This window comes from Ammospiza nelsoni, chromosome 5, assembly GCF_027579445.1.
Source record: "Ammospiza nelsoni isolate bAmmNel1 chromosome 5, bAmmNel1.pri, whole genome shotgun sequence".
Taxonomy (NCBI): Eukaryota; Metazoa; Chordata; class Aves; order Passeriformes; family Passerellidae; genus Ammospiza; species Ammospiza nelsoni.
In genome coordinates this window covers 39,533,366-39,545,797 of record NC_080637.1, presented here as the reverse complement: position 1 = coordinate 39,545,797, position 12,432 = coordinate 39,533,366, and the positions used below count along the sequence as shown (strand labels likewise).

Here is a 12,432-nt window from a genome sequence, read left to right as displayed (position 1 = left end):
AGAAGAATTTAAAATAGTATTATTGTGACTTCAGTTTTGATTTAGGATAACACATCAAGCCTCCTAATTCATCGCTGTCTCCCTCACACAAGCTGAAGCTCTACCCTCTACAGCTAGAAACAGCAGTTATGCTAACTGTTGCCTACTTGGCTCCAACCCTTTCAGTACACTGAGAATAACTACTACATGTGCCTCTTCCAGCCAAAACTCAGCAACTCAGTGACCCTTCAAATCTACTCTCTTGCTGCTTCTCTCTGAAAACAAATTTTGGAAAATCACTGCTGTCCTACCACTTGTTTCTTGTTCTTGATGGTACACCCAGGTTGCTGGGCAGCAGCAGAGCCATGTATAAGAGTAACTACTCCTTCTCCCTTTCTTGAGCTAAGCTAAGACAAAGCATTCTGCAATTGCAGGTCCTCAGCAAAAAGCTCTTTTGGAAAACAAAAGTAATGGCCATTAAACAATGATTTCTCCATACTGTATTGCTGCAATAAGGTGCCTTTCTTTGTCTAGGTTTTCTGAATACTGATGTATGAGACATTTGACATTTCTGGAATTCTCCACATTACCAGCATGGCAGTAATAGTGAGCACACCTGAATGCTCTGTCCTCTTTTAAAATACAAGTCTTGATCTGAAATCACTTCTACCAAAATAGAGAGAAAGAAAACAGACTTCCTCAGAAAACAGAAATTTTTACAAATATTTTTGTCATGGAGACACCTTAAGAATGTTACCTACCGAAGCTCTTTATGAGGAATTCTGAGGAAAGATAATTGTTTCTTACTAATATTAATGTAAGCACACAGCCCTTCAGAAAGGTAAGTGCATGCCTGAATATTAATAATGCTGTTGGGAATTTTGTGGGTTTTTTTCCACCTCCTTAAGAGACCCAAACTAGAAAGCAGTTTACTTTTCCTTACAAAAGGAGAAACTGGTGTAGGAGCATGAGTAATCATTGGGAAAATTATGCAAGATCTAGAAAATTAATTCTCTTCCCCTACATGCATTGCAAGATCTCTTGTAGAGATTTTCTGCTCTCACTAATTAGTTCCCCTCCCCTGCTCTTGCAATTATATGATGGCTGCAGCTGAGGTAAGGATAACAAACATACACAACAATGTCTCACCTTCAATTGTAAAAGTAGTGGCCACACACCTTGTGAATGTACCACAGTTTCTCTGTGATGACTCTTATAGTGTCTCACTGATTAAAAAAAAACACACCACTGACAACTCTCAAGAATTCCCTCTTGCTCTGTAACTGTTCAGCACAGGTTGCTAAGTTGTAGCATTGTGAAAAGCAAAAGGTCTCTGCAAGTCCAGTCCAGTATATCCATGGGCCTCCTGTAAAAGCCTTTGTGCTTGAATAATTCATCCAGAAGAAAATAATATCTTAAACTAACTGCCACTTCTATAAGAAGTACTTCACAAAACTTTAAGGACATCTCTGAAGAGCAAAATTATTCCCAGTTTTAAACCTCCAACCTGTATATTTAGCATATCTACCATAAAGCATCATTAGCCTTTATTCAGTGTTTGCATGTTTTATTCCCTGTTCAGATTGTGATTTTCAATGGAAGAGAATAGCTGAGAGGGAGGAGGGTGTCTTATGCAATGATTGGCAGGAAATAAGGACAGCACAGGCTCAAACTGGGCTGTTCCAACATGACTGTATGACCTGGTTCAACATGACTGGCCCAGCTGTCTGCAGTCCCTACTGAAAAACACATGGACATTTTATTCCGTTCTTATGTAACTGGTAGAGCTCACCAACACCAAAAAAGGGTCACAAGCACAAGGCACCACCAGGGTTTGGCTCATGTTAAGTGGAATCTATTACCTTTTAGGTCCTACATCAATCTGTTGCTTTATTTCATCACTTTACAGGGATATCATCCGTACCTCTATCCATCACTACATAACAGTATTTCTGGAACCTTTTGGGGACCTCTCTTTACACAACAACATCATCTGAATTTGTCTTATTACTTACTGATTTTTTCTCTGGTAAGCACTGATGAGTTTGAGCAACTTCTCTGCTTTTATACTTTCCTGGGAGCATCTACTTTTATAAGGACCTTCACATTTATTGTTCCATTAAATACCTACAGTTTGAGAAGTAATGTATGTCAAAAGTGTATCCTCCATCCCCTGGCTTGTTGAGAACCCTGTACCTGTCTGGAATGGCCTGTAAAGTCCAGAATGAGCTGCTTAGTATCCATATTTGCTAAATTTCTTGGTTATGTCTATCTCAGCCTAAAATGCTTAATTATGGCAGCAAAAGCACATTCTGGTGGTCCTCATCATAAGAGAGAAAAACCACAAAAAAAATTACCAGAAAGTGCAAAGGATAAATGCCTGCCTTTATTTAATATATATGGGGTTTTCTGAATATTACTGGGGACCAATCAGGATTTTCACTGCGGACAAATCAAGATTTGAAAGCCAGGAATTACTTATCATTTTACAAAAAAGACTCTTCAGAAAGTTGTTGAGTAAAAAATGTATAGAAATTTAATTTATGGCAGAAAGACTTTGGAAAAAAGAAAGAAAATTGAATCAAAAGAACTAATCTTAAAATTTTTAATTTTAGATAAAATCAAAAAGACAAGAACTTAAAATTTACAAGTAAGAACAATTTATATCTGCAACAATTTTCACAATCAAATTCCTTTTTTACTTTCGTTTGTTCATGGTTTACCCTTTGTTAACTGCTTTAGGCAAACAAAAGTTACTGGTCACATTATAAAATAATGGATTGAAATGTAAGGTTACATGACACCAGATAAGATGGATAATCCAATGACTCCTTCCCTTTAAGTCTACAGCAATGAATTAATTCTATTTGCAATTCTTAGCCATCTTAATAACCAGAATATATTGACAGCATGTAGAGACTTCACTATGTGTCAGTGGCTGTGGTAAGATGGTAAAGAACACAGTAATGTTTCTGTAGTAAAAACATTTAGTCCCAAATCGTTACTTGTTATTAAAATGTGCTATTAACAAAAAAAATGCTTCTTTGTATACTTGAATACCTGAAATGCTCGTTATTATGTATTATCCCATTTAATTTTTCTTTAGCAATTCTTCAATGTGTTTAAACACACTAGCATCTTCAATGGTTGGTGTTATCTGAAAAGTAAGAATACAGTAGCATGTAATAGTAGATAAGAATTTCATTCAGAGATTCTTCTAAATTTATACTTCGAAAGCAATCAAGAAAAAAGCATCTGTAAAGCTCTGAAACATGAACATCTTTTGCATAATCTGCAATAGAAATAAAACAAAGTACTACCTAAAGTCATGGACCAGTTGCAGAACATTCAAGAGAATCAAAACCACCATGTTGTGCTTTGGATGTGCATGTGTGTCTAATTCATTGAAGCAAACAACTCTAACTTACCTTGTATGGCTTTCCACTGACAAGTGCAGAAAGAGCAGAACGTGGGATCTTGCCAGAGCGTGTTTTTGGCAGCTGTGTCACAAACATCCCCTTCTGGAAAGCTGCTACTGGACCAATGTTGGTCCGAACTCGCTCCACAATCTCTTTCAAAATCTTACTCTCTTGTGTCTTTACACCTAGAGAAGAAGGTAAAATCCTTTACCTTTTCTGAGACTTTTGCAAGTGTTAATGACATCAGTTTTCAGTGAGTTCTCACCTTGTTTCAGTACACACAGTGCAAATGGAACATGTCCTTTTAAAGGATCCTCCTGGCCCACAACAGCACAGTCTGCCACAGCGGGATGGAAGAGAATACACTGAGGGATGGAAAAGAAAACAAAACTGAACCAATAATAGACAACATTTCAGTGAAAATAATGATATAGTATGAAGAAATAACATAGACTTTTTCTTACATTTTGACAGCAAAAGGTCAGTACACCTTAGGATTCCAACTACATGTGTTGAAGATGTACATGTGTATATATATATTATTGTATATACTCACGCATGCTTTTCAAACAAACAGAAGAAATAAAAACTTTAGCAGCACAAAACAGAAATATTGAACAAACCTGAGGTAATTTCCTTACAGTTTTGTGAGAGTATCGTGTCTTTGGTTTTGTTAGTGAGATCTCTGCTGGAACAAATAACATTTGTCTAAAATTATAAGTAACATGGAACTTAAATTCAGGGAGTAAGGATGAAAACCACAGGAGCACTCCTACTACAGACTTATAAAGTCTATTGGTTCATTTTCTCTGACTCTTTTTTTTTTTTTTCATTCTTTGTTCCTGTAAAAGCATAGTTTCAACCAAGGCCAAACACATGCCCAGCCTTGGCTTGCAGCCAGCCTAGCTTAGCTCCCTCTCTTGAAAACATTAGATCTCAGCTTCCTGAGACAAAAAAGGGAATTAAACCAGAGCTTCCTTCCTTCCTACTACATGTTTACTCAACATCACATTGATAAAATATATGAAACTCTTTTTTAGGTAAAAAAATGTAAGCTTCCAATTAGCCAGTTGAGGTACTCACTTCCAGGAAAACAGCCACCAAGATGTCTCAGTACATACCAAGATGTATGTCACCAAGTCTGAGACAAAGCTGGCCTTAAGATGCCAGCAGTTGTGAATCCTCTTCCAAAGAAACTGGCTCTTTTTACTTTACCCCCTCACCTTGGGGTGTTTTGCTGTCAACAGTGCTTTCAGCACTTTTCAGTCCTTTGGACTCGACCACAAGGAGGACCTAATGTGACCCTACACAGAAGCCACATGTGATCATGCTTGTTAATTTATCTGTGCATACAAGAACTATCTGCTTGCTAATAACTTCACATACTGTGTTGCCAAAATCAAAGGTTTTAGGAATAAAGACACTTTTTGGTTGTTTTTATTAAGTAAGAATCCCATATTTGCATTGGCTACTCATACAATGGTGCGAGAATGTGAAAGACAGGAAAAGTACAGAGAAGACAGGAAGAAAAAAACTGAAAGAATGGAAAGCTGAAGCACTGTTGCCCCAGTTTAAAAAGGGAGGTTCTTGTATGACCTGTTTATGAAACTGATGGGGAAAGGAATAATTCAAAGGGTGTATGATAACTCATCTTCAAAACAGATTTCACCATCCTTAGGCTTTATAGTCAAAACAGGAAGGAGAAACTGACTCCATGTGTCATGGTCAATACAGCACACACCAAGTAGCTTTTAGCAAAATAAATCCACTCAATGTGTTTCTAGCATGCTTTGTCTAGCAAGCTATACTCATTTCACAAACTATGATCCTAGACATGTCCCATGCCAGAAAAAAGGCAAATGGAAAACACTGACCTGACAGTAGATGCATGCTCTATCAAAGTACAGAAGCATGACCATTTATGCACAGCTTTTGAAACTGGATTATTTTTCACAGGAATTAGATATTATGAGCACAAACTAAATACAGAAGAGTGCACTGGGCTTATACCAGAATCAGAAGGGCAGAAGAGCCTGCTTCAAAAGCTGAATATACACAAATGCATTTGAATTCAGGTGCAGCCTACTTTGTCCAAAAGTCATTGTACCACACTGACAAATCATATAGGGATTAATCTTATGCAAGTTCAAATCCCTACAGAGTTTCAATGCATCACATACACTTAATGCACTTTGGTCACTTACAGGCCAGAGCCTCAGTAATTCCATTTCCTGCTATAAAAAACCATTTTTTCCTGCTCTAACTCTTGACCGTGGCCACAGAAACCTGATAGGCTTATATATATTAAAAAAAAAAAAAAAAACAAACAAAAACACCAAAAAACCAAAAACAGGCAAGAAAAAGACAATGAATTATGGAAAAGTAGACTATAAGTCTATAACCACAGTAAATCAGTAAATACTGTTTTCCACAGGAACACAGAAAAAAGATCTACACACTAAACTGGCATTACCATCAAATATCATAATCACCTACCAGGCATCAACAGGACTATCTAAGGTGGAGACCTGAATGTTGCCAGATTGTTTTGTTGTACCTTGTTTTTGTACTTCTAGTCTGTCATTCGTAAGTATTATGGTTAGCTGGAATAGTGTAGTTATTGTAGTATTTTCCCACAGTCTATCCAAAGTTCTATCAACATGCCTCTGACTTTTCAAATGCTAACTTCAAATTACTGAAACCAGTAATTAGTAAATACCAATTTTAAAATTATCAAACTTCACAAAACAACTGAAAAGAAGAACAGAAACAGCACTAGACATTTAAAAATTGTTTAAAAGTAATAAAAAACTTCAGGAAGTGGAAATGGTTTTCCCAGTATGATCACTGGGCACAAGGATGGATGGCAAATGCAACGGCAGACGGCACAAGGATGGATGGCAAATGCAACGGCAGACAGAAACATTGTGATCAGGGGTAAGGGATTTCTCATGATAAATTCCTCAGTTCTCAAGTCTGTTGCCTCAGATAGACTAGATTTGATTAAGCTTTTTTTTATTTTTCAGGAAGGGGCAAGAAGGGACACCAGAGATTTACAGACCAAAGAAGAGGGATGGATCAACATGCAAGATGAGGTTCCCACAATGGCCACCATTCACTAATTGGCCAGGTAAACTGTAACATCTACTGCACTGCAGTAAACATGGAGCTCCAATAGTATTAACAGATACATCAGACAAAGGAAAAATTGTGTGGAACATAACAGAGATAAAACAGTCAAAGCACTAAGGACAAACTAGTTAAACTTGTAATGCAGCTAAAATGTAAATGTAGATAACATACTTGCTCAACAAGGTGATTGTCAATTACATGGTGATTCAATGGACCTCTAATTCTGTATTTACTGATCTTACTGAGGAGGGTATTGTGGTCTTCTTTACACTTTCCCATTTAACTAGCAATTTGCTGTGCATGCATTAACATCACTCTTGGTTTTTAGCTTTGCTCAAAAGGTGTAGAGAAAAGCTTCTAAAATGTTAGTGTCATGAAACATTATGTTTCTAGGGGTAACACCTAACTAGCAGGGAGAAAAACAGAGATGCTGAGCTCAGTATAATGGATCCAAAGGTAATACAGCAGGTGAGGTGACTCAATTCATCACTTGTTACAGCAGCTTCAGAGCCAGGCTGAAGCAAAGAAAATGCCGCGCTCGGCCCATGAGTGGTACAGCAGTAAGGGGTGGGGATGAGATTCCTGCTGTGCTTCAGTAAGGGAGCAAAAAACTACTTCTAAGGGAAAGAGGTTTAAGCAGACTGAAAGCATCATTATATCTCCAAAAACTTCAGTCAGGGCAGCAGCTGTTTCAGCTCCCTGGCTGATCAGTCCTTCATAGATTAATGTTTATGTGAACTTGTTCACTTCTGTGTAATTAGAATTTCTAACATTCTAAGTTTTCTAGTCTTCAAAATAAAGTAGTCCCTAGATTAACAGACATTATAAACCAAAAGACAACTTGCAGATTAGTTTCTAATTCAGTGAACAGTTAAAATCAGAGTTCTTAAATGCATATTTTTCTCTTGTACACGCCCAGCACACCTTTCCCTATACTCCCTGAATAAGCAATTGATATGTCATCAGGGAAATTTGTAACTAGCAATCAATCACAGCGACTCCAGAAGGGTAAGAACAATCATATGAAATTCAGACACTATTATGAACTTCATTTTTTTCAACTTTTTTGAGTTGCATGGGTATTACATTAATGACTTTCAATTTAACAGCAGGGTTTTTTACTGAAATTTTCATTGTTCATTTAGCACTGCTCATACAATAAGAGACAAAACAGCTGTCAAAAAACTCCGAAGTCTTCCCACCAAGAAAAAGCACTGAATATTAATCTCTGAAAAAAAATCAGTCAACATTGATCATTGTATTTTAGGAAAAAAAGTTTCTACTCCTAAGTAACTACAGTAGTTGGTGAAACTACCTGTCACACTGATACTACACTATCCTACTGTATTCCCAAATAAATACATTATTTGAGCTAAAAGGTATGCTTCCCACCCTACCACACTGCTCCTTATCTCCACCTTCAAATACCAAATTATGCCTGCCTTACCAATCCCATGGTATTTATTGACCCTGCTTCTTATTGACTAAATTTGTTTTTTTTTCTGGAAAGCATCTTAATAGGAAGAGCCTGAAACAGGAAATACTTTGGTTAAAAGTACCAATGGAAATGCAAACAAAGCAAGTAGAAAACAAATAAGAGATCTTTCTGTGTGAGATTTTGAGATGTGAGATGTGATGAAATGTGGGATTTTTAGTCTCAGCTTCCTGCATTCATCTTTCACTCTTCTCTTTTGCTGTCAGGCAATGCTCACCTCTTCAATCGCACCTGCAGAAATTCTGTGTCCAGCAACATTGATCACATCATCAGCTCGAGACAGGACATACAGATAGCCATCTTCATCCATATAACCAGCATCCATAGTATCATAATATCCCTAAATACAACACAATGAAAAATAAATTCAGAAAGACTACTAGGAATATTCATTAATTTACCAGGAAACACAAAAATTAAAAAAAAAAATAGACCTGTTTCGCATTATAAATGCTTTTGGTGCTTGAAAGATTTAATTCTGTAATATTTGTCACCATTTATATATAATATTATCCTGTGCAGCTCCCTTTAGAGAAAGGTTTTGTTGTTTTTATTAATATAGAACAGAAAAAAAAAATAGATAAACCCTGACTTTTTTCCAACTCTTCTTAGATCCCTGATAGCTTGGAGAATTATGTTGCCTGGATCTACACAAGGAAAATGGAATTACTGCAATATAATGACAGTTGTCAAATTTCTCCTAAAGATACTCTTGTTTGCTGTATCCAAACATACACTGTCATCATGATGCAATTGCACACTAAAAATAATTCGTATGACCAATTCACTCATTTACTTTCATTGAGCCAAATCTTCCCCTTTGGGCATTTGTTTAGGGCCAATCTACCTATTTCTACAAGGAAAGAAGTAAGCTAGTCCTTGGATAGCTCATCTGAGAAGGAAACATAACTAATGCAGCAAAGAGCCTCCAGTGTATTCAGATGTACAGTGGACAAGTGTTATTTTGGAGTGATACGAAGTTAGCGTGGCTGCATGCCAACAGGAGGAGTGTATCTGAAGCTGTGCTAGTGTAAGGTTGCAGGTTTATATCTTAGATTAAATGACATGAAACGGATTTTGGCTCAGAAGCTTATGGTTTACTTCTCTTTCAGATCTTAAAAAAAACAACAGCATACCCAAGAGCTGAAATTACACGTGAAAAAGGATTTATCTTGAAATGGTTTTAATTATATATACATATATCAAAGACCTCCAATGAAATTGTGACAACTTAAGATGAACTGTTTCCCAGTTTAAATCTATTATCATTCAGTTCTGAAGCATTACCAGCAGTTTAAATAATTGATTTCATAATTCTTACTGGAAACTTTTGGAAATATAACTTCTGAAATGTTTCTTCATTTTCCCAAAGACCTGAGAATGCTCCAGGAGGCAAAGGTAACCTTAAATAGAAAAGAACAGAAGGAAGTAGTAAGAAATACAGATATAACAAATACAACTCATGTTCTCCATTCATACTCTGTTTTCAGACAAATAATAATTGTCTTTACAATTAGAAAACAGTTCAGCTTAATTACATGCTGGTAACCAATAAAAAATAGCTCTGCAGGGTATCCAAAACCTTACCTTTTACATAATACAAGCACCTCAGTAAAATAATATTTGGTCTAGTAAACACTATATACTGTATTATAAATATGTTAACAGCATTTAGCTTTTAATACTTCTAAGGATTAAGTACCTGAAATTTGTGCATACACACTATGATACAGGCAACTACATTATTACAGGTCTCTCTTTCTCTAATGCCCATACACACCCACACATGCATAGACAGATATATTATCAGACATACAGATCTTCAGTTTCCGTAAAAAGATAAAACTCAAAGGAATTCAATCACAAGAATCTGAATAAAAATGCTTTTCTGTTTAAACTGTGCATAATACTACTGGAAATACTGGAGAAGTTCTGTGAAAGTATATTGATACAAGTCACTAGTAGAACTTTCTAAAATAATTGTACTTAAAGCTGCAGAATTCTGGATTGCTTTATTATTTGAGTTTTGAATACATACTAAAACACGTCTTCAGTCAATGATATGGGCATGAGAAAATATGGGACACTTCACATACATATCTGTCAGCAGAGAAGCTGCAGAAGCCTCAGCTAAAAACGTGCTAGTTTCTTTCTTCAAAGCTGTGACAGGGTCAAACACAGATTTCTTTAACTGCCTGAGAGATATATATTCAGTCATATCAACACAAGTTTTATGAAGCTTACCCCTAATAACAGAGATCATGTAAACAAACATATTTATTTACATAAAATCATAAATGCACCTTACAGATTTTGCTAGCATATGCCTGTCTTGCTAACTAGCAAGTATTTAGCCAGAGGTATTTTATTTTCTGTGATAGTATCCCTGTGACACCAGAAGGCAACATCTCTAGCAAAGAAACAGTTCTCTGTAGCATAGCAATTCTGGTGTCAGTTCATGTCTATGATGGTCAGTCACAAGAACAGGTGCCACCAGCCCTGTGACATGTACTTTTCTAACATTACATTTACAAAAAGAATAGTTATAGTTTTATATATATATATATAGAGAGAGAGAGAGAGAGAGAGAGAGAGAGAGAGAGAGGGAGAAAGAAACACACTTCAAAAAAATCCTAGCTATGGTAAAACCAGTACAAACTACATTGAAAAGGTCATATAATCCAGCAATTATTTGAATGCCTGATTTTCTACAATCCTAGTTTTTTCAGCTTAATTCATGTCAGCTAGCATAACAGAATATACTACTATAAATACTACTGCTTTTTCTCTGAGAGTTCTGGCTCAACACATCCCATACATCACATTCCTTGAAAGTAGGGGTAAGGTATGGCCAGAAATGCCAAGACACTTCCCACATAGCTACCCAGGGCTCAGGAGGGCAGGTTGGCTTCTGCCCATCTGGAAGAAATTCACTGCCCTATTTTAAGCGTTTCAAGCTTAGTAAGCGTCTCTGTGATATAAAACCATGACCCATGGAGAGCTTGTCTTGGAAAAAAAGATTAGAAAAACAATTTATTGATCCTGGTGTTTGTGTATACATGCATTTAAAAGGGAAGAAAAAAATCTCTTGTTTAGATTCAAGAAAAGCCACCAGAGAGTGGCAGTTACTATGGTTGTTACCTGGTTGCTAATAGTACAGCAATTCATAACAGCCTCAGTCATTGCAAATTTCGCACTTTAAATTTATTTAGCAGTCTAACATCTTTGTGATGGGAGAGAAAGAATAATTCATATTGACAAAGGCCCTAATTTCCCCACAGCTCTATTCAATACTTTGCAGTTAGTCACTGAATATAAAAAAACAGTTTTATTGCTGAAATTAGAAAAGCATTTTCTTTTCTGTCATTGTTTAAAAATCTAAACAGAGAAGTGTGAAGCATATAATCAAAAATAAAAGCCTCACTTTCACTATTTGGTTTTCTTGTCCTTGTTTGGATTTTTTTTTTTTCAAATGGGGAGACTGGGGGTGTCTCATGTTCCAGTTTGTTGGGGGTTTTTTAGGAAAATTGTATTGATAAACACATCCACAGAGCATATTTTTTGTGTGTCTGTGGAGGCCAGACTGCTAAATTAGTGGCTACCACAGGTATCTCTGTAAACCACATCATAACAGAATACAGATATCTGAAAATCTTCCATGGCTTTCTGTGAAAGATTACTTGCAATTAAGACCCCATTCATCCACTAAGCAAAAAGTGAATGCCCTCTTCCATGTGTCAGTCTTCCACCACAATAATTCCAGAGCAATAGCCACATACAATTCTTTGATGAGTGCAGAGTTCTTGGCATCATGACTTAGTAGAATTTCTAGGTTCTGTGCAAACTCAAATTAATAAAGGTAGAATAATTCAGCTTGCCAGAACATCATTATGTGTATTGAAATTTTGTCAGGACATCAGAATTAAAATGTCCAGAGTCAAATATACCTCAAAACCACTGCTGTCAGTGGGAATGCTGCCATAAATTCCAAAGGGAGCAGAACTGGATCATAATTACATGCAAGGAGCCAGAAGAGAGAAAATGAGACTGTCCAAAAATAAGAGCAACCTGAAAACAGACATCTCTTGTTTTTATCAACCCCTCTATAAAAAGGAACATTTTGAGATGTTTGATTTGGGTCTTTTTTTGCCCTAGAAAATGTAACACACACCCACAACAACTCAGCATTTAAGAACTGTTGCCTCTTTGTCTAAAAACTGAGTTGATACACAAGATCTTTTGGCAATATTTTTTCAAAGAGATATATTGACCAAAAATGCCAGGAATGCATATGTAAGCATGACTACTTTCCTTTCACAAGGGACAGGATCACAGAAGGCCAAGACAGGAGTAGGGAGGGTCCTTCATTATTATTTTCACAATATACAAAGAAGTTGCTTTGCTTGG

General features: G+C 36.4%; 1 protein-coding gene across 1 annotated transcript in view; it reads right to left on the bottom strand.

Moving 5' to 3' along the window:
* Nucleotides 1-2,570: 2,570 nt before the first annotated feature.
* The window catches only part of ACSS3 (acyl-CoA synthetase short chain family member 3), a 66,541-nt gene continuing 56,679 nt past the window's right edge, over nt 2,571-12,432 (bottom strand). The window contains exons 12-16 of the mRNA XM_059472353.1: nt 9,347-9,428; nt 8,243-8,365; nt 3,664-3,763; nt 3,408-3,583; nt 2,571-3,136 (exon numbers count right to left, since the gene is read on the bottom strand). Coding sequence (XP_059328336.1) covers nt 3,071-3,136; nt 3,408-3,583; nt 3,664-3,763; nt 8,243-8,365; nt 9,347-9,428 — 547 coding nt within the window. The 3' untranslated portion in view covers nt 2,571-3,070. The remainder of the gene's footprint in view (nt 3,137-3,407; nt 3,584-3,663; nt 3,764-8,242; nt 8,366-9,346; nt 9,429-12,432) is intronic.